The sequence below is a fragment of the Typopeltis vanoorti genome, chromosome 16 (genome assembly GCF_054136105.1).
Source record: "Typopeltis vanoorti isolate ZY-2024b chromosome 16, IOZ_Tvanoo_1.0, whole genome shotgun sequence".
Taxonomy (NCBI): domain Eukaryota; kingdom Metazoa; phylum Arthropoda; class Arachnida; order Uropygi; family Thelyphonidae; genus Typopeltis; species Typopeltis vanoorti.
Genome location: NC_143564.1, coordinates 34640023 through 34667910, shown reverse-complemented (window position 1 = coordinate 34667910; position 27888 = coordinate 34640023). Strand labels below are relative to the sequence as shown.

At 34.9% G+C, this 27888-nt stretch overlaps 1 protein-coding gene across 4 annotated transcripts in view; it reads left to right on the top strand.

Moving 5' to 3' along the window:
- Window positions 1-27888, top strand: part of RhoGAP15B (RhoGAP_ARAP and RA_ARAPs domain-containing protein RhoGAP15B) — a 339597-nt gene that overhangs the window by 297353 nt on the left and 14356 nt on the right. For all 4 annotated transcript variants that reach the window (XM_090405966.1, XM_090405963.1, XM_090405964.1 and 1 more), the window contains 2 exons: window positions 2434-2553; window positions 12190-12272. In XM_090405966.1, the coding sequence (XP_090262092.1) occupies window positions 2434-2553; window positions 12190-12272 (203 nt within the window). The remainder of the gene's footprint in view (window positions 1-2433; window positions 2554-12189; window positions 12273-27888) is intronic.

The window sequence follows — 27888 nt, the reverse complement described above, 5'->3', positions numbered from 1 at the left end:
TTGTTTCATTTTAACAGTCTTATAAAATAATTACCCAGACATCTAGGATATCCATGTCTTCAGTTTTCATGTCACCTTTATCATCTGTGATTCCTTTTACAGTGCTCTTATTTTATTTATTTTTTTCTCTCTCTAAGCTTTTTCAATAGCCTCCAGAAGATTTTGCCACCTTCCTGATATTTATCTTCTATATTCTTGCAAAAGTCTTCCCATTATTTTTGTTTAGCTGTTTTTACATGCCTTAGCTCTCTTACATTTTTCTCTGTATTCTTTTAGCACATCTGCCAACTTATTTGCTAGGGAGTTTTTTTTTTTTTTTTTTTTTTTTTTTTTTTTTTTTTTTCAGGACTGCTTTTTTAAATTCTTTTGTCTGTCATGATGTTCTTATTTTTCTGTCCTTGCAGATAACTTCACCACATGCCTCTCTAGCTGAATCAATGTTTTCTCCATAATTTGCCACTTAAACTCCAGGGTTTGGTTTTTTATTTTTGAACTGTTTCACTTTTTCTTCAATAATGTTTGAAGAGTTGAGTCTATAGTTTGCCTCTAAAAGGTGCTCAACTTTAATTCTTTTTAAAACCTTCTTCTGTACTGTTCTTTTCAATGTGAGATTCATTTTTATCCTACTTAGCACTAATACTCTTGTATCCTGAGCCAGCATGAAGATATCACTATCAACAATGGCATAATCAATGAAGTTTCACTTATTTCTTGTGTCTTCTTTCCATGTAAGCTTGTGCAGATGTTTATGTTGGAACATGATGTTTGTAATGACTATTCTGTATCCTGAACAGAAATCCAGCAGGTACTTACCATTATAAATGGCTTTGCCCATTTCTCTAAATTTTCCCAAAACATTTCTATATATCTGATGGGATTCATTTTCTAATCTGCTGTTTAGATCTTCAACAAGGACCACTTTTTTTGTCATCTGCATGCTCTGATGACTTGAAAAATTCCTTCAATTCCTCCTTTGGGAAGGGCCTTCTGTTTGCCCATAGGCACAAATAAGTTTCATTGTCCATTTCCCCATTTTGAAGTTTGCCCACATAACTACTTGAAACTGCTTTCTAATCAAGAAGTTTATCTTAATGTTTGGTGTTGAATGCTATCGCTATGCCTTCTTTTCCTTTATTGTTACTGGCTGAATATAACATCTTATACTTATTGTTTTGTAAGATCTCGCCCGTTTTTCCTCTTTCTCTCAGTGATGTCGATTAATGTCCACGTGGTATTTTTCCAGTTCCTCTGCAAGTTTGATTTCCTTTCCATTCATACTCCTTGTATTGATAAATCCTATCTTCAGTTCTTCTGATGTGATGTTGTTGTTGTTGTTCTTCTTATAGATGTGAAGTTTGTTCCAGTAGCTGAATTTTTTCTGTTTGCCCTGGTTCCCTAATGAAAACAGTAGTGGCTTTGTTTAACTGGGTGACACCCCAGCCAGTGTGAAGTTTCATGATATGTATTTCAGGTTTAAAGCAGTAGGGAGTAGTTTAGTTGGCTTGGTCCCAAATTACATACCAATTATCAATTGTTAAGCACCCAGTGATATCTACTTACAGGGCACATCATAAAAAGATGAGGATTGGACATTAGATCAGAAACCCCCAGTAGGCTGCATTCCTTAAACGTGATGCAGAAGTCTCCTCCCAGTTATTTGGCTTTGCCCCTTAAGTTATTTAAGAAGATCAAATATCATCATCAATAAAATCAGAATAAATCAAACCATGGTGTTACAACATTAATTCTAAAGAATATCTAGTATTCTGTCCAGTATCAAAAGTGGTCTTCAACCACTAGGCTGTGGATTTGAATCCCACTGGAGGCTTGAATTTCATCTTCGGTCACTGGAGGCAAGATTTCTGACTTATCTAACCCTTGGCATTATTCTTCTTCCTATCATAGTTCTGGGCATGTTGTGTCTGATACCATTGCTTTCTTGGTCTTCCAGTTCTTGTTCCATTTATTTTATATCTATATGGTAATTTTGGTAGTCAGTTATTGTCCATTCTATTTGAATGTTATGTCTGCTTATTTATATTTACTTATGCAATAATTTATTGGTTTTATATTCACGAGATTGTATACTACGTGAAATATCCAGCTGTTTTTCATGAAATTTCATTTCTGCTGGTTCATCTTTCTTTCTTTTTTTTTTTTATGGTCCATGTTTTGGATTATTAAATTGAATAATTATTACTAGAATTATATTTTATGTATTATTAAATCTTAGCATTATTGAATTGTACATGAAAAAGCATATTGCAATCCATCTAAAGAAGAAATAAAAAAATAAATAAGAAATGGAGTTTTGCCTGAAGATCACACTCACCTGACAATCTTTGATTCTTTTATCTTTATTACATTTTGAAATTCACTTGTGTGTGTGTGATATATATATATATATCCTAATAAGATTACTTTATCTTTCAGAGCCGACAGCCATTGTCTATGTTCAGTGAACTGAAATTTGCTGATACAAAGTCAAGAACTTTTAAGAAATGCTTGTTTGAGTTTCTGGGACTAAAGCTAACCTGTTATAAGGATACAAGAGTATGTTTGCTGTTACTTTTAAATATATGATTATTTAATAGTAGCTTCATAGTGTCAGGATATTATCAAACTGCAGCAGAGCTGCATTGGAAGATAGCTACACACTTTGTCCTAATGACATCCACTAAAAGCACAGAAAGCAAATTTGTTTTAAATAATCAAAGTCAAGCCTATACTCAGAATTCTACAAAGAATTATCACATATAGGAGACTCTCTTAACTATTTACCTCTTAGTAAAAGGGGAAACCTCTTCGTAATAATATATTTACAAGTGGCATAGAAACGTTCATAAGTACATTATTTTGAATACTGTTAAGAAAAGTAGAAGAGAAAATAGTGAAGGAGAATAAAATAATTGAAAATGTAAGGACATCAATTTCTCAAATTTTCAGATCCTTAGTCTGCGAAAATGAACAAATTGTAATGTTTGCAAGTTTGGTATATGCTAGTTAGCACTGAAATGTGATTACAAAAAAAATAAAAATTTAAATCTCAACACATAAATGTTGTCACCAACTATGGTATTATTTACATGTGTTCCATTTTGACAAATGGCATGCATTTGTTCCAATTCCATTCAGTATTTGTGTTAAATATGGCTTTAATATGATCAAATCAGTTCTAGTTTTTTTGAGGAAAACTTGTGTCATAGTATCATGAATTATCTACACATAATCACAAGAAGTATTATTTATTAAATATGCTGCCAAATATTTCAGTTTGAAAATAAACTATCATAAAAAAAAATTCATTTAATTTATAATATAATAAACAGATCATTAGATGTAGGATCTTCTATCTTTATAAGTATCACTTATCATTATTGGCCTTAAAAAAAAAAAAAAAAGTGCCATTTGGATCACACTTTCCCATATTTTTGACAAGGATAGGCAATCATTTCGATTCAGGTTAGGGTGGTGAAGTAAGGCTTCTGCACTCTCTTTGAATAGGCATTCAAATTTATACTGACACCTGTGTAGAAGCAAGTCTTAGATCAGAGAATGTTGTGGTCTGCCTCTGTTCCGTGTTGTGCCAATCCAGACATATCAGATTTGTTGTGAAGAATATCATCATCATCATGCATATCAAGGATTTAGGCCTAGCATGGCCTGTTCCGGCCTTAGAAGTCATCTCGTGATTGTATTTTAAGGCTTGTTTTGGTAATCTTTCTGTTTTCATTCTTTGAACGTGTTCCATCCATTTATGTTTATATTTTTTAATTTTTTCTATTACTGGTTCTTGGTTTAATTCTTTCATAATTTCTTCATTTCTTTTGTGATCAAATAGGGTATACTTTGCAGTTTTTCTCATAAACTTCATTTCTGCTGTTGTTAATCTTTGTCTTTTTGTTTTATTGTCCAGATTTCGCTTCCATGCATTAAGACTGGTAGGGCTAATGTATTGTATACTTTTAGTCTGGTTTGTTTTTGAACTAGGTTTGGTTTAAATATAGAGTTAATTATACCTTTATTTTTAAATATTTTGCAATTTTTACGTTTATATCTTTTTCATTTTCATATGTGATCTTACATCCTAGGTAGTTAAATGAATTCACCTGTTCTAAGATCTTGTTATCTATTACTATTTTAGTTCTTGCTGGATCTTGTCCTTTAAAGGCCATAGTTTTTGATTTTTCTGTTGATATTATCGTATCATAATCTTTGGATATTTCATTTAGATCTAAAATAGCTTTCTGTAGTTTATCTTCAGAATTTGTAATTATTATTTGGTCGTCGGCAAAAAGGAGAGTGTTTAAGTTCACTGTAGGAGAAAGTTTAATTCCTTGATGTAACTTTTTATTCCATTTTATTATTATTTCATTTAAGTAGATATTAAAAACAGTTGCTGAGAGGGGACATCCCTGTCGGACCCCTTGGTTTATCTCTCTCGTATATGATAGCTCGTGATGTAATCTTATTTGTATTTGATTATTTTCATGTATACTTGTGATAGCTTTTAGGATATTATTTGGTATTTGTCTTTCTTTTAATATGTTAAATAATATGTTTCTTTTAACTTTGTCAAATGCTTTTTCAAAATCAATAAATGCGATATGTGTTTCTAAATTGTATTCTCTTCTTTTCTCTATTATTAATTTTAGGCAAAAGGCCGGGTCTATACATGATCGTCCTTTTCTTAACATTCTGTACTTCTAAAATAAAGTTTTCAGAATATTTTATTAGTTTGCTATTTAAGATTCTGCTATATATTTTGTAACAGGAATTTAGTATACTGATACCTCTATAGTTTTTAGGATCATCTCTATTACCTTTCTTAAAGATAGGAATCATAATTGCTTTTTTCCATTCTATTGGGGGGATACCAGTTGAATAAATTTTATTTAAAAATAATAAGTCTTTCTTTGAATCTAGTTCCTGCATATTTATATAGTTCTGAACCTGGTTTATCTTCTCCAGGTGATTTTCCGTTTCTTGTTTCTTTCAGGCTGATTTCTAATTCTTCTTTAGTTATTTCATTTTCATTAATTGTTTGCCAGTTGTCTTTTTTTAAATATTTGTCTGTCCACAATTCTGTAGTAATTTAGAAATTCTTCTCATTTCAATTCAGTGTTTAATTTTATGTTTTCTTGGTATCTGCATTTAAGTGTTTCAAAATTTTATATACATTGGGTCTTATTTTATATAAATCATGTTCTAAATTAGAAACAAATTTGTTCCATGATTCTCTATGTCTTTTTCTGACTTCTCTTTTAGCTATGGCTCTTATTCTTTTATATTCTATTTCATGTTCTAATCTTTTACTGCTTAACCATTTGTGATAGGCTTCTTTTTTCTTTTTGATTATTTCTTTCATTGTATCATCCCAGATCTTCAGTTGTTTCCTTTTATTGAATTTTTTGGGTCTTTCCTAAGCTTTCATTTGCTGCTACATTTAGTATCATTTTTATATTAAGCCATTCTATTTCTATTTCTTCATTTTGTTTTATTTTGTCTAGATACTGGTTAATTCTTTGTTCATATAGCCATTGTACATTTGTGTCATTCAGTAGTCTAGTTTTATAAACAAATGTTTCAATTTTTCTTTCTGTTCTTGTTACTTGTAGCCATTTAGGTAGTAATCTTAATTTTATTTTAACAAGGAAGTGGTCACTGTTTATTTCATATCCTCTGTGAACTCTAACATCTAGTGAAAATTTTGATGCCTTTTCATTTAGTATAAAGTAATCTAATATTGATTTCCATCCTCTTGTTGCCCAAGTATATTTATGTATGTCTTTATGCTTATAGAAGGAATTCATTATTTTTAGGTTATTATAAACTACAAAGTCCAATTTTTTACCATTCCTGTTTAGAGTATGTTCTCCATGTATTCCTATATTATTATTAATTTTTGTGTTTCCAATTCTTGCATTTAAGTCTCCTGCTAAAATTATGTAATCATTTTTATTTATTTTATTATATATGTTTTGTAGCTGATTATAAAAATCAATATTATCTTGTTCTCTTCCCTCTTCTGGGGCATATGAACCAATTATTGTTAAATAGCCTCTATCTATTTTTATTCTAGCTTCTATTATTCTTTCATTCTATAATTTATAATGTTTTAAGTGAAGTGAAGAATATAAGATTGATGTTCTTGTGTTCCTCTTTTTTTCTATTTCGTCTGGTTTGTTCCAAAGTAGGAAAGCTGGCAGTCACATGGAACTTGATATTCATCAGGAAGAGATATATTTGAGAATTTATCTTTAGATAATAGGAAATACGTGGATAGTTTATTAATAGGAATTAGGTAGCTACTCAATTATATTTCCTCAGAATTCTTGACATAGGCTCTCTGAAATGCTGGAGATGTATAGGATTGGAACTTGACGTATTGATTCTTTGTTATTTTGGTTGGCTTTGGGAGTCAAGAAGACATATAGTTCTTTTGGAGAAACCATTTAGTTTCATATACTGTTTAGTATATGAAAGTAGAGAGTTCTTCCTGTAACTGATGGGAGTTGAACAATTAGTTCTAGCACATCGAATTAAACATTTTACAATTCCTGTCTTTTCAGAAGGATGTGCAGATTGTTGGAGAATGTAATGTCTACTGAAAGTGGGTTTTCTATAAACTGATGGTGAGCAGATGAGAATGATGTCTAAAAAGGATCATTTATTGTCTTTTTCAATTTTTGTTTTTTTATATGGAGACAGTTTACGGAAAAATCATAGTCGATTTATAACAGAGGTGGTAAAACAACCTGTTATTTGTTTTGATTATCATTTGAGAGATCATAATATATGGTTCATCGTGTGTTACACAAACTTTGAATGGCCACAAAGTAAGAAGAGCATTCTGTTCCCATGACTTCCAAGAGGAAAATAAATTTTATAGGGCCAAAACCATACCTAATGATGTGGAGTTAGCTTAATAATTGAGTTCATGACCTGAGTTTGTGAGAACAATAGTACACCTTACGGGATCCAGACTGCAAGAATGAAATTTACAGGCTAAAGGTATAATGATAGCTATATTTAGGAACAGATGCAATAGACATAAAATGGACTGATGGAAAGCATAAAGTTTTAATATAGACCTTGAAGAATGAAAGCTGTGTGTTGATTCCTCTCAATTCAGCTTCAAGATTTTATAGCGCAGTAAGAACAAAAAGCCTTCAGTATTACTTGGCTCATTCTATTCAAATAATGTGGAAACTTATGATTGCATATCTCTCATACTGATTACAATCAAATCCAAAGACAATAGTTACATAGTGATTTCATGGTTATCTCTTTTGCTTAGAACTTAGATCTGTGTTTGTAGCCAATCATGTTGATATTGTTTGTTATGTGAGAGGTTACAGTAAGTGGGACATAACTATTCAAATGTCTATTGCATTCATATTGGTAGTTATATTGAGTTATTAATGCAAATGGATTTTTAAAACTGTTTTTAGCACTGCCATTGTTGCATTCTGTTTAATAATGTTAATGCTCTTGAAAGTTGTGAAGTTACCTTTAATTAACCTACTATGTCATTGTATCACCTTAGCTCTGCTCACACACCTGAATGTCAGCTTCCTTTCTCAGTGATATCTTCATGTTTAATATAGTTTTGCATTGATGTTATCTATTTACACTGCTAATTTTTCATATATCTCTAATCCAACTCTCAGATCCATAAGTTAAAACTGGTTGAAAAAGTTGGTTTTCAGGTCGTTATATCCACAATACAGTGGCTCACCATACATCTCAAAAATGTGGCATCATAAAATCCTTGATATCCAGAGCACATAAATTTTGTTCCTCTGAAGAATCTTTAGAACAAGAATTGGAAATCATTAAAGGTATAGCCTCACTTAAATGGATTTAATCCAATAACAACTCAAAAAATTATTAGCCACCCCCTAAAACATCAACCTAGACAAGAAGCTCACAGGACTCCTATACCATATATCAAAAGCATCTCTGAACATTTGTCAAAAATTGTGAAGAAATACAAAGTAGACGCTACCTATACACCAAATTCACAATTTGTTACCATCTCCAAAAGACAAACTCTCACCACTGATGTTACCTGGTGTATATGAAGTGCCATGTTCTTGCAACTTGTCTTACTATGGACAAACAGGAAGATCTGTAAATAAATGCATCTCTGAATATCAAGACCACATCTGTCTAATCAAACCTCATAAATCTAGTATCGCACAACATGGAGTGGAAAATGCCAATCACAGGATCCAGTGGCAACACACCAAGCTACTACGTCGATCCATACATAAACATGAGCGCTTGTATAAAGAAATGCTGAAGCCTTATGGCACAGACCCAATCTTAACTGTAACAACTGCCTCATTATTCCAAAAGTTTGGGAAATTGTTATCCCTCAACTGTATAAAATAAATTTATCAGTTTTGATTTAATTTAATTACAGTCCGGTAGTATTTAGTCCTTAAACATGTTACTGTATACATAGAAGGATTCCAATGTTGAGCATGCAGGGTTTTTTTTTTTATATATAATGTAATTCCTATTGTTATTGTTTATAACTGTACTGATGATGTTATATGATACTTAAGATGAAATATTTACATATTATTAAAATGTTAATTACTGTGGCATACTGTGAAATTATAGTTATGAATACTCCACAGGTTTCTCTATTTAAAAAAAAATTTAAAAAAAAGACTCGAATCCAGTTAGAGTTGAGACCTTTGACTAGTAACAGTTTTTCATGTAACTGCGAGATTGAAGCCATCTGGTGTGAAGTGGAGTCTAACAAGACTAAGCATGTTGCAGGTTGTTGTTACAGACTTAATGGATTGGGTGCTAGTGATGAAGAAATGCATTACCAAATAAAGATTATGATATTTAGACATTGACTGGGTAGCTGTTGTGTGAACTTCCTCAAGCAGCATGTGAGAAGGAACATCAGGTCAAAGAGTGTTAGATCTGATTATAGTGTCAGAGATTTTAGTTAAAGATGCAACTATCTGCTTCCATTTACTGACAATGATCATGCTGTAATAACTTGGGAAGTGGCTAAGTTTATGAATGTTCCATTCAGAAATGGTTACATGCTGAACTACAGAGCAGGAAATTATGACCGACTGAGGAGTATGCTAGGTTCTGTGTCATGGTATCAGTTGTTGGATAGGAAGGATATTGACATTGCATCAAAATCATTTAAAAAATATTTAAGTGATGCAATATTAGAATGTGCCCCCAGAGTCAAAGAATTCATAGAGTAGGCGTGAAATAGATGTGTATCCTAATTAAGCAAGAGACGCATAAGAAAAAGATGATGTGGAAGGAATACTGTCTACATAAAGATGTTATAAAAGTTATAAGCAGCAGGCCAGAAGAATCACAACTGTTTGTACCAAAAGCTAAATCTGAGTATGAAAAGAAATTGACTCTGCAAAAATGAGTGAATGTGAAAAAACTCTGCTGAATGCTGATGGTATGTGGGTGACAGATGTAGAAGAGATTATTCAAGTAATGAGCAGCCAGTTTGCTAAAAGCAATCAACCTGGTGTATGCAACATCGAGCTCACTGCTACCTCTTCACTAGATGAAAGAGCCCCTGTAGCTCAGTCGGTATAGACGAAGCCCTTTGGTCAGAAAGACCTGGGTTCGATTTCTGTCCATGACATGAGGAACCTTTATCTGGTCTATTTCGACTAAAGGTGAGTTAGCTGGTCTCATATAGAGGTGGAGGGTTTTTTCACCTGGAAACTCTGGTTTTTCATCCCCCTAAACAGGTAAACTGGCTTGTGAACACACACAGATTTACAGTCATAAAATACATACTTAATCCCTCACTAGGCAGGCTCAAACAGTCCTAAGGGATGGTCGAGGAATGTGGAAACCCCACACGAATAAATAAATAAACTGGGTGAAGAAACTCAGGTGTATGAGGAGAAGGTGCTAGAGCTGTTGTGCAAACTGAATAAGAATTCTGCAATAGGGTTTGATGGATATCAGCATAGAAGCTAAAATAGCATTCAGCTGAAGTTGCTATTCCTTTGTCCAGGCTATATAATTTAAGTCTCAGAATAAGATTCCACAAGACTGAAAAAAAACACATGCCAGTCACAAGGATGGTGAAGATTTTGGAAAAGTTAGTTTGGGCTCAAATACAGAATGAGTTGATAGCAAAACTATACTTTACAGTGAACAGTATGGGCTTATTAAGGGAAGATCATGTTTGAATAACTTGCTCACATTCCATAATAATGTTACCATTGAATTAGAAAGGGGGAATTGTTACACCGTGACACTTTAGGATTTTGCTAAGGCTTTTACAGAATGCAGCATGGAATACTGTTGCATAAATTGGAGAATGTGGAATTTGATTATAAAATATTAATGTGGATTAAAAATGTGTCCAAATGAGCTCATCAAATCACTTGGTTGCTGAAGAATACGTTGACAAGCAGGTTATTGTTCCTCTGTATTGAGCCTTGATAAGACCCCATCTCGACTACTGTGCCCAGATTTTTTCACCTAGGTTTCTTCTTGATGGGGAGGAGGTTGAGAGGATCCAGAGGCGAGTGACCAAGATGATAGCAGGTCTGTGGAATGAACCTTATGAGAACAGGTTGAGGATTTGTGGGTTGCAAAAATTGGTTGATAGGCAGAGGTGGGGAGATATGATTGAGACATTCAAATTACTGAAGGATTTCTATAAAATTAATTCAGAAGATATTTTTGAGAACAGGGCTGGTTGTGGGAGGACTAGGGGACATCCATGGAAACTGGGCAAAAGTGTGGTTAGTAAAGGTGTTAGAGCTGGGTTCTTTACTTTTAGAGTGGTGAATGAGTGGAATGGGCTGCCAGAGTCTGTGGTGGATGCTGTGACAGTGAATGTGTTTATGGCAAGGTATGATAGATACTGTATGAATGTCGAATAGTTGTGATGAATATGATTTGGGGGCCTCCCTCGATGAGTCTAATGACTCCCTGGAGTTGCCCGTAATAATAATAAGAGGATGACTGACTGACAGATATCAAAAAGTAGTATATGTGAGTCTAAGATTTAAGGTAACCAGTGTGGTACACCACTGGTTACCTTAAATCAGTCCTTGGTCCATTGTTATTCAGTCTATACATTAATGACATTGGGAAGGATTTGACATGACATACAGCTATTTGCTGATGATGCAAAGATAGGCAGGGTAATCAGGAGTGCAGCTGATATGCAGTGCTTTGCAGAATGATTTCAATAGGCTGGAGTTGTGGGCATGTGAAAATGGCTTTCAGTTCAATGTTAGTAATGTCCAACCACAGATGCCAGACCCTTCGACACTTCTGCGCATTGCAAAAGAAGGCAAATCCATCCTAATTACAGGACAATCAATGCATGTCATGGGATGAGTGTTTATTATTATACATCAGAAAATTAGCTTTTCTTTTATGAAAATTCTAATTTTTAAAGTGGTAACTATTTTGCTTGTATAACAACTGGACAATTTTACTTATAAAGCACGTAATTTCACATGTTGGTGACGAATTCGTACATTGCCTTATTCCTTTCTCCCCTTCAACATGAATTGGCAATCTGCCAGCCAGGGTTCTCGTATCTGTGGTTGGACAGTAAACGTTATATTTTATTGGTCGGATTATGCTAGAAGAAATTGGTCAGGCTTGGGATCTTGGAGTTTTAGTAGTACTTCTTCAGCCTCAATGCACAGTATTGTAATAATAAGGTGATACACCTTTTCACTACTTGTATATGTGAAATATATGACTTCAGCATTACTTAAACATTGGTATCTCTTCTGGTTCTGGCCTCCACTGATGATACCTCAAAAAAAGATCAAAACTGGTGTAGGTAGTGACCCTTCCTGTTTTTGCATTCTGGGATACTGAGGTAATTGAAGCAAAGTCAATCTTAGTATACAAGTAGGCTAGTCTCAAAGATACTTGATTGCAGACTTTGTGTTTGCTTACACCTCAGTAAAGGATTAAAAGAAGAATTAAAAGCTTTCTATATAAAATTTTTACCTTGTAGATCAGGTGTGATTCATTCACAGGTCTTATTTAGAAAGCTCTGATTTAATATTATAGCATATGGCTATTTACATTAGTCGTTGTAATTAGTGTTGTGTGTTCATGTTATTCACAAGAATCGCTTCATTTACATATGTGTGGGTGTGTATTTTTATTTTATTTTATTATTTTTTTAAGGCTAACCATCCTGCAGGTCAGTGGAATATAGAGGAAATTACATGGTATGTTGGTTCCGAAGTCAAACGCTCACCACCTACAAGGTAAAAATGATTTGATTTGAAATTTTTTTGTGACAGTATTTAATCTATATAACAAGCACTTGCTTTTAGTCCAGTTTGATTATCAGACTGCATATATTAGAACTGATCTGTCCAAAGTTGCTTCATTAATTGCTTGTTAAACTGGTATGACCAGTTATTTTTTATGTAGTCATGCTGAATCGCTCATAATTCAGTGCACAAGATCTCCCACCTCCATTGCACAGCAATAATGCCTGTATGTTGATTGGAAATCTGAGTTAACTTCAAGCTGAGCTAGTGGGTCACAGGTGGATTTTTTTTTACTTGCTTTTTTTGGAAACTTAGGGTTTTACCCTATTGTAAAACAAATAGTCAGTGAACATATGCAAATGACAAGCATACTACACTTGCATTGTGCCTTAGCTGTGTAAATGGGTTGTACAGTGTCCCATTTTTTTCGGCAGACTTAAGACAGTAGTAATATTTGTAGTGTGTTATATTCATTCACGAGTGCATTAAGTAATTTAGCATCTAACAAAACAGCAGAAACTCGTATTTCATTTACAAGAAAGAAATTACCAGAAATCCAAATGGAAAATTAAATGGCTTAACATATGAATGATAATCAGTGAACTTTTCCTTAAGAAAAAGTTGATATATTAAAAACCCTTAGAATATCATTGTTTTTTGATATTAAGTGAAGTAAATAAGCAATAATAAAAATATATCAAATTATAAGATAAGAACTTATACCTGATGAACAAGGTCATTTTCATAGATAATAAACAATAAACTTGACATGAGATAAATGAAAATTAATTATATTAACTTCAGATGAAAATTTATATGCAAAGGACATTATACATCTTATTTTATGAGAGCCTAGTACATTCAGGCCATGGTTGATATTCAGTTCAGCATGCCATCTTAAATGGCAAAACTGATATCATACTTGACATGCAGAAAGTTGAAAATCCACTGTGACAAAGATGTTTTGTGAGTCATATGTTGGGGAGAAAGATCATCTCACCTTAGCCCCAAGCATAATAGTAATTTGCTACAGGTTTCTAAACTTTGTGGATGGGATTATCATAAATGTAAAAATTGTAATTGGAATGATAATGGGGAGAAATGAAGTGAGTGTACTAGCATTCAATGAATAATTTTACCACTTCATTGCATTCAGTCAGAATTTTATTCACTGAAAAGGACAACTTGTCACAAGTGATCACAAGGCTACAAAATGTCTGACTAGAGATTAACACTGTGATTAACCTTGAAGCCCCCCCCCCCTTTTTTTTTTTTTAACTTAACAGTCTTATGTTTTACTTGCAGATAACCTGGAAATTTGAATTTATAGTTGGGATAGCTAAATGAATTGGATGAAATACTTCCCTCTCTGTTCACCCTTTTCTTTTCATGTGCCCTATTGATTATTAAAGGAAATTGGAAGAATCAGGAACTAAGATGGGTTAAGGCAAACAAAAGTTGAACCTTATTCCTGATATCACACCAAGGATTGAACCATAAATGCGCATGTTTAATGCTTGTAAATTCTTTATGTCTAACCAGGAAGGATGGTTGAATTTGCATTTTAGAATCAAAGGTACAACAAAAATAAAGATATTTTTATGCATATTAATATTCATATAATATGAACATCATCATCATCATCAAATTCCTCACGTGTACCGTGAAAGGGGGTGTACAGATATGATAGTACTACATGGATAACTTACATCCTGGCTGACCAAAGTACTGCCTGCATGCAGCCTGCGGTGCGATTTTGTGCGGGCCACCTGTGGGTTTTGATTTTCACAAGTGAAAAAATAAAATAACAATTTGAATCGAATGCGTATTAGATATTTTAAATCTATCACTAATCGATAATCTTAATGTTGATAATTTTATTTGATGTTTTTACATCACTATAAAATCATGTGTTTTTCAAATATTATGTGTGTCAAAGAAGCATTCTTACATTGTTTTGTTCCAACGTGCATTCTCCAGGAGCTCCCAGAGTGCACAATTAGTGTTGTTCGTTTCTTCAGCTTTCAAGGTTGTGTCACTGCTGCTCACCAAACTACTATGGATAATTTTTTTTTTCTAATGCGGCCCTCGGATTACCTAAGGTTGGATAGCCATAACTTACATCATTACTAATTTCCTATCTAAAACTTTCCTCCAAATCTATTTATTAGCTGTCAGGACTCCAGCATTATTAGATCTTATATTTCTATCTTCTAATGCACTTTTTACAGTATCAATCCACCTATATCTTGGTCTTCCTCTGGGTCTTTTACCTGCCAACCTGGCAGACAACACTTGTTTTGCTAATCTTTCCTCTCCCATTCTGTTTAAGTGACCATACCATCTGAGATTAGCTCTGCTAATACATTCATGGATGCTAACAATGTCAAGTTCATTCCTAATATCCTTGTTTTTAATATGATATTGCCATTGATGCCATCTGTTCACACCCCTAATCTTTCTCAGGACTTTCGTATCTGCAGTCTCTAGTCATTGGGCAAGTGTTTTACTTCTAATCCAGCTCTCAGATCATAAGTTAAAATTGATTTGAACACTATCTTGTATACAGCTAATTTAATGTTTTGACTAATTTCTCTCTTATTCCATATAAATTTATTCAGTTGATTTCCTACCATACCAGCTTTGTTGATTCTGTTGTCTGTTTCCAAATTTAATTTACTATCTTCACTAAAAATCATACCCAAGTATTGGGTTGGCAAATAAGTTTGTTTTGGTTTATGTGTTAGTAAAGTTTACGCCGCTTCGCTAGTTTACCGCACAGCGCTATTGCTCAGTTGAAAGGTGGCATTTCACATAACCTTTCAGTGAATTTTCGTTAGGCCTACTTCAGATGCGTGTGTGTAACATATTTTTAGAAATGGAAGGAAATAACATGCATTACCAGCATATTTTGCTTTTTTTATTTCAAAAAAGGCAAACGAGCTGCAGAGGCCCATAAAAAATTATGCAGCGTATATGGGGATGGTGCCTTAACAGAACGCGTATGCCAAAAGTGGTTTGCCAAATTCCATTCTGCGGATTTCGACCTCTGTGATGCACCAGTCGCCCGACTTAGGTTGATTCGAGTGTTGTGAAGGATATCGTCACAAACAGTGTGGGAGATTGCTGCAGTACTGAACATATCCCAAACAAGCATTGAAAACGATTTGCACAAGCTGGGATATGTTTCAAAACTCAATGTTTGGGTGCCGCATGAATTGACTGAGGCCAATATGACTGCTTGCATATCCATCTGTGATTTGCTGTGATCACCAAGAAAACAACCCATTTTTGAAGCAGATGATTACGGAAGATGAAAAATGGATCGTGTACGATAATGTGGTACGTAAAAGATCATGGGGGCACAAGTTGCGAACCGCTGCAAAACACCTCAAAAATGGGATTGCACGCAAAGATTACCTGTGTAATCTCTTCATGATCTCTGTGTGGTGCAATGGGATTGCACCACAGAGAGCATGATCTCTGTGTGGTGGGATTATAAAGGTGTTGTCCACTACGAGGTGTTACCATCAGGCAGAACAATTGATTCAACTGTCTAATGCTCACAGTTAACGCGACTGGTCCGTGCAATTAGCACAAAACGTCCTGAATTGGCAAATCGGAAAGGAGTTGTCTTTCACCACGACAATGTCAGACCCCACATCGTTAACAACTCAGAGTAAATTGTTAGTCTTAGTTGGGATGTTTTGCCGCATCCTCCGCATACACACTTATTCACCGGACCTGGCACTTTCCGATAACCACTTATTCCGATCGTTGCAGAATTCTCTGAACTGGAAAACCTTTCCTAATGAGCACGCTGTCAAAAGACACCTGGATGTTTTTCGCCAGTAAACCTCAGGAGTTTTATGAACGCGGCATAATGAAGTTGGTGAACAGGTGGCAAGAGGTCATTGATAAAGAGGTTCAATATATAAATGACTAGTATGTATTATATAAATTAAATAAAATATGTTTCATTCCACTCTGAAAAACCGAACGAACTTATTTGCCAACCCAATAGTTGAAATGTTTTACTTGTTCTATAGGTTCTCCATTCACAATGCAGTTGATATTTTCAATATTTCTTCCTATTTTCATTGTCTTTGTCTTGTTATTGCTGACCTTCATACCATATCTATTACAGCAGTTATTCAGTTTAGTCAGGGAATCTTGCAGACTTGTAGCAGATTTATTTGGAAGTATAACATCATCTGCATAAAGCAAAGAGCTGACATCAACATCCCCAATTTTGATATCAAGTTTAATACCACTTTCTTTCATAATGTGATTCATATAGATAATGAATAACAGAGGAGTTTCCAAAACTTAGGTTATTGGAAACCTAAATTTCCAAAAAAGTATGATGTACGTCCTTGTCTAACACCAGACTTAACATTAAACCACCTTCCTGTACTGCCTTCAATTCTAACTGCTGACTTACAACTCAAATAAGGACTAAGTGTTGCCTTATATAATGCTCCACTGACTCCATACAACTGTAGCGTTTTGAGTAGCTTCTCTCTTGGCACCTTGTCATAGGCCTTTTCCAGATCTACAAAACTTAAATACAGATGATTGTTATATTCCCATGATTTCTCAACTATTTGTCTTAAAATGAAAATCTGATCCTGACAGCCTCTATTTGGCCTTAATCCAGCTTGTTCTTCACCAAGTTTCCCTTCCACAATCCTTCTCCACCGTTTCTCAAGTATACTTGCATATATCTTACCGGGAACACTCAGTAGAGAAATACATCTGTAATTCTTATGTTCAGTTTTATTTCCCTTTTTATATATGGGTACTATGAGAGCTTTTCTCCAGTCATCTGGAATTTGTCCCTCTGTCCAGGCCTTCTGAACTATGCAGTGCAGCCACCGCAAGACTCTTATACCTCCATTTTTGAGCATTTCTGGTCGTATACCATCTACTCCAGTTGCCTTTCCACATTTCATGCTTTTCATGGATTTTTCTACTTCGTGTATGAATATGTATTCCTGATTGCATCCCTGTTGAGTGATTTTTACTACTGTGCTGTCACCGATTGTTTCGTTTAGCAAATTTTCAAAGTAATTACTCCATACTTCAAGGATATCTTTTTCTCCCATTTTCATGTCACCTTTATCATCTTTAACTCCTTTTACAGCATTCTTTCCTCCATTTCTAAGCTTCTTCGACAACCTCCAGAATATTTTGCCACCTTCTTGATATTTATTTTCTATGTTCTTGCCAAAGTCCTCCCATGACTTTTGTTTAGCTAGTTTTACACACTGTTCAGCTTTCTTACATTTGTCTCTGTATTCTCTGAGAGCACAAGCTGACTTATTTGCCAGGAACTTTTGATATGCTTTCTTGTTTTCCTTCACTGCCTCTTTGACTTCCTGTGTCCACCATGGAGTTCTGATTTTTCTATCCTTGCAGACAACCTTACCACATGCCTCTCTGGTTGAATCAATCAATCAATGCTTTCTTTAGGGCTTGCCACTGAATCTCCAAGGTTTGGTTCCTGTTCTGAGAGTCTTTCATTGTGAGAAAAACACATTTTAATTGTTTATTTATTGTCATTTTTTAAAACAAGATTGTCTATTACATATGTTGTGTGTACTGTTTAAATGTTTAAGATTAATATTGGTTATTTACGATATCAAAAACTTACCTGTTTTGTTTAAATGATTTTTACTGTTTTCAAGTAAGCCAGAGAGACATGTGGTGAGGTTGTCTGCAAGGATAGAAAAATCAGAACTCCATGGTGGACACAGGAAGTTAAAGAGGCAGTGAAGGAAAAGAAGAAAGCATATGAAAGTTTCTGACAAATAAGTCAGCTTGTGCTCTTAGAGAATAAATGTAAGAAAGCTAAACACTGTGTAAAACTAGCTAAACAAGAGTCATGGAGAGACTTTGGTAAGAACATAGAAAATAAATATCAAGAAGCTGGCAAGATATTCTGGAGGCTGTTGAAAAAGCTCAGAAATGGAGGAAAAAGTGATGCTGTAAAAGGAATTAGAGATAAAGATGATATGAAAACTGGAGAAAAAGATATCCTTGATGTATGGAGTAATTACTTCAAAAAGTTGCTAAATGAAGCAATCAGTGATAAAACACTCAACAGGCATGGAATACATTCCTATACTTGAAGTACAAAAAGCCATCAGAAGTTTGAGATGTGGAAAGGCAGCTGGAGTAGATGATATTCGACCAGAAATGCCCAAGTATGGAGATATAAGTCTTGCAGTGGCTGCACTGCATAGTTCAGAAGGCCTGGGCAGAGGGACAAATTCCAGATAATTGGAGTAGAACTCTCATAGTACCATATACAAAAAAAAGGGAAATAAAACTGAATATGAAAATTTAGTGGTATTTCCCTATTGAAAAGGATTGTGGAACGGAAGTTTGGTGTAGAACAAGCTGGATTCAGGCCAAATAGATGATGTCAGGATCAGATTTTTACTTTACAACAAAGAGTTGAGAAATCATAAGAAACCTGCAAAAGACTAGGTGCAAGAGAAAAGCTATTGAAAACGCTGCAGTTATATTGTGTCAGAGGAGGTTTCAGTCAAAGAAATAACTTTTCTGCCTCTGGTTGTTGACAGTGATCATGTGGTACTCACTTGCAAAGTGGCTAACTTTATGAGTGTTCCATTCAGAAAAGAGTACATGCTCAACTACAAAACAGGAAATTATGACCAACTGTGAAGGGTGTTCTGGGTTCCATACAATTGTATCAGTTATTGGATTGGAAGGATATCAACAGGGAAGTGTTTCAAAAATCCTTAAATGATGCGGTCAGAATGTGTCTTTGGAGTTCAAAGAATAAATAGGTGTGGAATGGATGTGTAATCTAATTAAGCAAGTGTTTCATAAGAAACAGAGTATGTGGAAGGAATATCATATGCATAAAGATGATACCAGTTGATAATTATAAGCAGCAGGCCAAAAGAGTCACAAGCATTGTATGGAAAGCTAAGTCCGAGTATGAAAAGAAACTGGCTCTGCAAATTAAAGATTACCGAACAGAATTCCATCAGTTATGCTGCAAGTAAAAGAAAGAATGAATTTGAAAGAATAACTCTAACTCTACTGAGTAGAGATGGTATGTGGGTGACTGATGCAGAAGCAATTGTTCAGCTAATGAGTAGCCATTTTACTAAATCTGTCAACCTAGTATATGTGACATTGAACTCACTGCTACCTCTTCACCATACTAGAGCATTTGCACAAACTGAATATGAATTCTGCAATAGGAACTTTTTTTTTTCCTTATGTTCAGCCCACATACGAAAGGTTGGCTGGTCAACCTATGGTACGTTAGTACCGTATATGGGTGGTGGGTTGGGAAAGGAGAAACTTGTTTATATTTGATTTAAAAGCCTGTATGTTGTATTCCTTGGGAAATAAGTCAGGGGGAAGTATGTGGTACATACAGTACCACAGTAGCACGGATGAAGGAAGAGGAAAAGGAACTTGTTCTGTTGGTTTCAAGGTCTACTGTGAAAGGATGTTGGGCTGCAGCTGTAGTGTTCCAATGGACTTAGTATAGAGTGGGGGAATTATTGGTGTTGTTTCAGATGAACATTTCCTATGGAAATATTTATAGAATATACAGATTGCAGAGACCAAGCATCTGTGAAAGTGAGGGGAGCGAGTTGGTGAGACAAGGGTCATTTATCAGTCTAATTGCTCTCCTCTGTATTGAGTCAAGCATTTTCAGGGAGCTTTTAGGAGCCCCACTCCAAATGTGAGAGCAGTATTCGATAGCTGGGTAGATTTGTGATTTGTATAATGTTACAGCTGTTTAGAGGTGAAGTAGCATCTTGAGCGAAAGAGAAAACCTAGTTTTTTGGAAGCTGAGGATGCAATGGTTGTGATGTGTTTATGCCAGGCTTGATGTCAGGGTAATTCCGAGAAGAGAAATCTCATCTTGTTTGGGAATTTGAGTGTTATCGAAAACAATGCTAGGGCGGAATGGTTCTTTTTTTTTGAGAAATAAGACAGAACTGGGTTTTACTAGCATTGAAGTTGACAAGGTTATCTGAGATGGCTTGGAGGTCAGAATTAAGGGCAGTGGTGGTTGATGTTCTGTGGGTTGAAGTGAGTTGTGTAGAGTAGGGTTTGTCAAATGAAAGGGAGGAGTGTAATGTGCTGTCATCTGCAAAGCTGTGTATTGGGTTAGAGGTCAACTGAAGTAGGTAATTGATATATAAAAGGAAGAGGGTCAGTGAGAGAACTGAACCTTGTGGGACCCCAGCATTAGTTGGATGGTGAGAGAATAGGGAGACGTCTACCATCACACATAGTGTATATCAAAACAGGAAACTGTCAGTCCATCTGCAGAAATCTTGTGGCAGTCCAAATGATGTGAGTTTGCTTAGTAAGCCTTTGTGCCAAACTCCGTCAAAGGCTTTAGAGATATCAAGTGCTACTATTTGGGATTCGCCGAATTTCTCCATGGCATTTGTCCAGCGATGAGTGATGTATGAGAGTAGATCTCCTGTTGAATGGCTTCGGTGGAATCTGTACTGGCGGTCACTTAATAGCTGGGTACCTTCAAAGTAGATTAGGAGTTGAGAATTGATGGTTTTCTCTATTATTTTAGATAGGACTGAAGTGAGTGAGATAGGGCAGTAGTTAGAGGGCAGTGATTTGTCACCCTTTTTAGGAATGGGTTGAATATAGGCCAGTTTTCAGGCTTTGGGATATATACCAGTGGAGTAAGAGAGTGTGTACAGATGGCATAGGATAGTAATCAGTTCTGGTGCACAGACTTCAGAACAATTGGAAGAATGCCATCAGGGCCAGGAGACCTTTTTTGTGTCTAATTTAGACAGCAGATTTATGATATCTTTTTGGCAAAAGGATATAGGGGGCATTGTGTGTTGGGCAATTGGAATGACTGGAGGGCATTTGCTATTGGAGGCAAAGTGTGAAGCCAGGAGGTTAGCTTTTTCTATGGATGATGTTGCAATTGAACCATCTGGATGTGATAGGTGGGAATAGCGTAGGGCAAGAGATCATGGGAAAAGAACTGATGGGATATTGGCATGGATGCTAAAAGAGTGTTCAACTGAACTGGCTATTCCCATGATCAGGCTATATAATTTGAGTTTCAGAACAGGGAAGATTCTGCAGGAGTGGAAAATATGTATGGTAATCTGATTTCAAAAGGGTGACGCAAAGACTGGTGTATCCAATTATCATCCAATCACAGGAGTGGTAGTGAAGATTTTGGAAAAGTTGATTAGGGCTTGCATTCAGAAATGGGTTGACAGAGAATCTCTACTTTGCAATGAACAGCATGGGTTTACAAAGGGAAGGTCATGTTTTAGCAACTAGCTCACATTCTGTAATAATGTTACCATTGAGTTAGACAAGGGTGGGATGGATACACCATGATACTTTTGGATTTTACTAAGGCTTTTGACAGAATGCAGCATGGAATACTGTTGCATAAATTGGAGAATATGGGATTGGATTATAAACTATTGGCATGGATGGGAGGATGGCTGACTGACAGATATCAAAGTCATATGTGGGGTGTGTGAATCCGTAAGATTCAAAGTAACCAGTGGTGTACTTAAAGGATTTGACATGTGACACATACAGCTATTTGCTGATGAAGCAAAGATAGGTAGAGTAATCAAGAGTGCTGCTGATATGCAGTACTTGCAGAATGATTTGAATTGGCTGAAAACGTGGTTATGTGAAAATTGCTATCATTTTCTTTGGAATTTGGAATGGATTGCTGTTGGATGTTGTGTGTGCAAGTTGCGTGAATGAATTCGAGAACAGGTATGACAGCTGGTGCGAATAGTATGACCTTCCTTGATGGGCTCCTGACTCTCTGAAGGTCTCTCTTAATAATAATAATAAAAGCCAATCAGAATATTCTTATATATAGCATCTGGTTCTTACACGTTACTTTTAGTCTTGATACTTTATATTACTATATTAATTCACTTGTTTGACATATGGTATTTAGCCTAGTCCTTTTTTATATTATTATTATACATGCATTGCCTTGTAGTCAGAAGACTCATCGTGGCAGATCCATTTATTCACACAATACATGTCATACTTCATCTTAAATTCATTCACTAATGAAGTGCCCACAACTCTGGCAACCCATTCCATCCATTTACTACCCTCCAAGCAAAAACCTAGTCCTAACACCCTTGCTAACCACAATCTTACAAAACTTCCACTGGTGACCCCTTGTTCTCTCCCTTCCTGCCATGTACTAAACATCTTCAGTGTCAATCCTATAAAATCCCTTTAATAACTTAAATGCTTCTATCAGACTCCTTTTTTTCATGTATCTGCTAATTTTTGAAGCCTACAAAACATCAGTCTCGTCTCATACGGAACATTCCACAGACTTGCCAAAATCTTTGTAACTCATTTCTGGCTCCTCTCCACAACTTCATCACCATGGAATTTGGGAGTCCTAATGTGGCTCCTTATTCAAGTGTTATATAGGAAATAATAATCTTTCTATCCCTACTTGTTGTGTTTTTTAACAACTGCATAATCTGATGTGTTGGTTTGGTTATCTTTGCAATATGCCTTTAAACTTCAACTCTCTGTCCACAATCACACCTAAGTCCCTGGCCTCATCAGTTTCCTGCAGTTCAGTTCCATCAATATAGTACACAGCTTCTGATTTCTTCCCAAAGTGATCACCTTACACTTAGTTATGTTAAACTGGCAGTCATTTACCTTTGTCCATAGTATTAGTCTGTCTTCCTGCAGGATTTCTGTATCACCTTCATTTACAATTGCTCTTCCCAGTTTTAGCATCAGCAAACAAGTGAATATTTCCTGTCAAATCATTTCCTATATCATTGATATACAAATTATGCAACAGAGGACCAAGTCAAGTACTGAGCCTTGTGGTACACCATTGGTCACATACCTTCTGGACACAGTTCCTCCATAAACCACACTTTGATATCTGTCCATCGGCCACCCTCTAATCCAAATCATCAGATTTGTATCCATCCTCATTTGCTCTAATTTATGCAGTACTCTAATCTATGTGGAATCTTGTCAAATGCTTTTGCAATGTCTAGCAATATCACTGAGTAGCCATTTCCCTTATCCAATTCCATTGTCAGTTGATTATAAAAAGTAAGCAAGTTACTAAGGCAAGACCTATCCTTCACAAAACCATGTTGTCCCTTGAGTATCATATTCCTATCCACCCATTCCTGAATTCTGTCTTTCACCAATTTCTCCAATACTTTAACCACCAATTCTGAGATGCTGATTGTCTATAATTTGCTACTTTTGTCATAGAGCCTCCTTTATGCAATATGACTATTTTGCCCTCTTTCCACTCCATTGGTACCCTTCCCACTACTGAGGCTTAAATTAAACACTTGGTCAGAGGAGCTGACAATTCCCTTACACATTCTCATAATATACAGGCAAATATACCATCTAATCATATGGCTGTATTCATATTGAGGTTCTGCAATATTTTAAGCACCTCCATATCTTCAATCTCTATTCTCCTATCAGTCAATGTCACATCTAGCACCATAGTGTCACTGCTTAGACAGTACTCTCCTGCAAAATAGTTACTTAGTAATTCAAATATTTGGTTTTGTTCTATTACCTCCCCACCATCAGCACTTTTTAAAGTCATTCCTTCTTTTACTTGCCACATAGAAAATTAACTCCTTAGGGTTCTTTTGCCCCCATCAGGTAGCTTCTCTCATAAGTAGCTTTGGCCTTTCTTACTTCTTGCCTTACACTGTTCATAGGCATGCTAATCACCTTTTTCTTTATAATTCCTTCACAACCTTTTCTTTGTGTTCTTCTCCTGCTTAATGAAGCTATTCATCCATCTAACTCTTAACTGATTTATCCTGCTGATTCTAGATATACATTCAAATACTGCTTTTTTTTTTTTTCAAGCACTGATCATTTTCTCCAAGAGGGGGAGGGGTAGTATAACTAGATTGGGTAAAGTTTTATGATGCAGTGATCAGATCTGGCACTCTTGAACCTTGTATCTGCTTCATTACATGCTGTCTCAGACAATTATCTCTTAACAGCTGTATAACTTCTATTTCCTTCCCTCCCTGTAACAATTCCTCCTCCCAGTTGAAATACCCCATAATAGTTACTTGACCTGTACTCGTCATGCTAATTTGTGAGTGCATGTCATCTGCATAGAGACCAACATGATAGAGTCCTGTTGGTCTCTATCGCACACCAGATAGCCTCAAATGAGCTGCCTTCTGAATCCTTTCCACCTGATGTACTTCTGCTCATTTTGGCTTTAATTCCTCTGCTGTCATTAGCAAAGCATCTCTAAAGAAATTATATCCTTTGCATTCTATTTCTATGACCAGGTTCATGGACAATTCATCATGGAAAAAATTCACTGAAAACATTATTCTCTAAAAAATTGAAATATTGCATTGATACTAGTATATGAAAATTAAATCAGTGCAAGATAAATTTCACAAAATATAGTTTTTTTTACGTATTTTTGTATTATTTGTTTAGATTTTCATAATATTTTTATTTTTATACAATGAAAGTAATATATTTCTTGATCAGTGAGTTTCCTAATTTCAGTTTCGTTATAATTTTTGTTCATTTTAACCTGGTTCAGAAATCCTGCTCAAATTCCATGACAAAACAGGGAAATCACTCAAGCCACTTCAGGCCTCCAATAAGCAGTACTGTGGTCTCACATCAGATGACGAAATTTATCTCTTACCTAAAAACAATTACAAACGTCAATGCTCATTGGTGGGAGAGGGTATGCTATCTAGTCGGTTGTTAACGACATGATATGTTGATTACAGTTCATTTTTGAGTGTCTCACAAGAGAAGTAATTAATTATTTATTTCACTTTGGGAGCATGCATCTATAGATATAGATATATATATATATATATATTTTTTTTTTTTTTTTAAATCAGTAAAGAAGACTAAATATAAAATTTAAAATTTCTTAGTGTTATAAAATACTAGTACTGGAGGAAAAAGTAAAGACTAGTATTGCACCTGCTGATTTACATAATGATGATAGAATTTACGTAATTTTATTATCATTTTCTTTAATATAGTTACTCAAAAGTGAACCTATGATCTTAAACTAGCTCTGTACACGATAGCAACATACAACGTCTTTCATATACAGGAAAAGTGGGGTCATTTTCAAAATACATGTATATTCAATAACTGAAACACATCACCTTCTGAATTAGTTCAGATAAAAAATATATCACACCTGGATGGATGTTTAAATGTGCAGAACAGAAAAATAGTGAACGGTTAGAGGAATAAATATTCTTAAATATTTTATTCTCCCTAATAACTATTCGAACTTAAGTTAGAATAGTTAATAGGAATATGTAAATAGTTAACTATAAATATTAGTTGGAAATAATTATTATCCCTAAATATTCTTAAATATGGTGTTCTTTCTCCCTAACCATCCTATCCCAGTTCTGTAACAATTAATATTCCATTAATATTCCATTGTAGTAAGAAAGAATATTAATAACTTTATGTGGAATAAAAATTTTCAGAAAGCTAAATATAATCGAAATATTAAATGATATATAAAAATTTCTTAAATTTTTTAAAATATTTAACAATATGAAATATAAAAATATATTTTTTTTTTTTCCACATATATCTGCAAATTATTTTCACGCAATTAATTTTCCTGCAATGAATGTCGGCGATCAATTTTCCCACAATGAATTGTCTGGACACGCTATGACCATATCATCTTCAGTCAACCAGGTGTCACAAACAAACACCTATAACTTTAAGCCGAGTTGTGCTAACCAATACCAAAAACTTCTCAACCTTATTTGGAATACTTCTGGTATTAGTATGCAAAAACTGCAATACCTCTTCATCCCACAACCTCCCTTACACTTTGTGTTTACTTAGTCGACTAAAGTTAACCTGGGGGTGCTACATTTTGCATCACTCTCCCACTTACTAACTTCTAGGTTGCTTGGACTCGTGCCCACCTCCATCCCCATCCTAAATAGTCTACTTTCTCTGACTTTGTACTTTCAGACTCTCACTGAACAACATTTTCTCAAGACTCCTAACACCAAATCCATTTAGATGCAATCCATCCATCTTATATAAATCCTTGCTTCCATCAAACCCACCCCATAAATCAACAAACTTCAAACCGTTCCTTCTGTGCACTGACTCATTTGCAATCATAGTTCTCTGTCTCAGCTCACCTCTGTGATAGTGTGGCAACATACAATTTTTACTTTCTCACTGTTTGCATATCAGTAAAACAGCCTCTTATATGAAGAACTAGAGAATTCCTTTAAGGTGAAGGACACCATTTTGGTTCTTGCAAATATATTAATGAGTTTAGACATGTTATTTTATAAACATGGTATCCAGAGGAGAAACATTATTGCCATTGGAGGACTTATTTCAACCAGGCACCATCAATCTCTTTAGACACTATCTTGATAACGTTTTTTTATTCAATTTGAAAATGAATACTATAAGCAAAAAATAACTTGTCTGTTTTACCATACCTAGATTATATGTCAAATAACCTTTGAAAGATATCCATTGAAGAATACCATACTATGCCAGATATATGGTTATATTTGTCACCATTTTTTATCTGACCAAAAAAAATTCAATGATGTCAGAAGAGAGGCATGTGATTAGGTAATCTGCAAGGATAGAAAAATCAGAACTCCTTTGTGGACTCAGGAAGTTAAATAGGGAGTCAAGATAAAGAAAAACACCCTTTAGGGATATTTATCAGAAATTTGTTGTTGATGATGGAAATGGCAATGTCTGACATAATAAAATAAAAATCACAGCCTTAGTCCTGAAATTCACAGAACCAGGTTATGGTGGACATTCATCTTGAATACAAAAAATGTATCTGCTACCACAGTTATGATCAGTCAAGTCTTACTACGCATTTGGACATCTTGTACAAAATCAAATGGAAAAAGACTGTTATGCTTCATGATGGCAAATACAAACATGAGAGTATTTTTTTAAAAATCAGCAGTAGATATAAAAACCCAGCCAAATCTTAATACATATGGTTGTATGCGAGTTTCAAAGAGTTGGGAAATAATTATTAAGACACTCCTGCCTGACAGTGAAGCCTGCATACCATCACCTACAGGGGATGCCACCTACTCGTCTTAGGCTTATACGCTAATATCCTCCACTTATTTTATTTTTTATTTTATTTTATTTTTTTTTTTTTTTTGTGTTGTTTGTGTGCATCATTAAAATTTTCATTTTGCATCCCCGATGATATCTCAATGAGAAAGACAGAATATTGGACCCATTAAACCTTATCATGAACTATTACAGTCTATTAAAAGCAATTGATATGCTGTTTTCAAAGGAATTTTTTATGCAATGTAGCTGTTGACATTTCCTTTGTGATTGGAATAGAAAAAACTATTTTAATATCCACTGATTCGAAAGAAGTAAACGAAACAGCCACTGTGGCTATCTTAATAACATGTAGGACCTCCTTTTGCTGCGTTGACTGCAACAATCCTACAGGGCATACTTTCCACAATCATATGATATGTCAATAATTTGTCAAACAGATAGGCCTGCAACG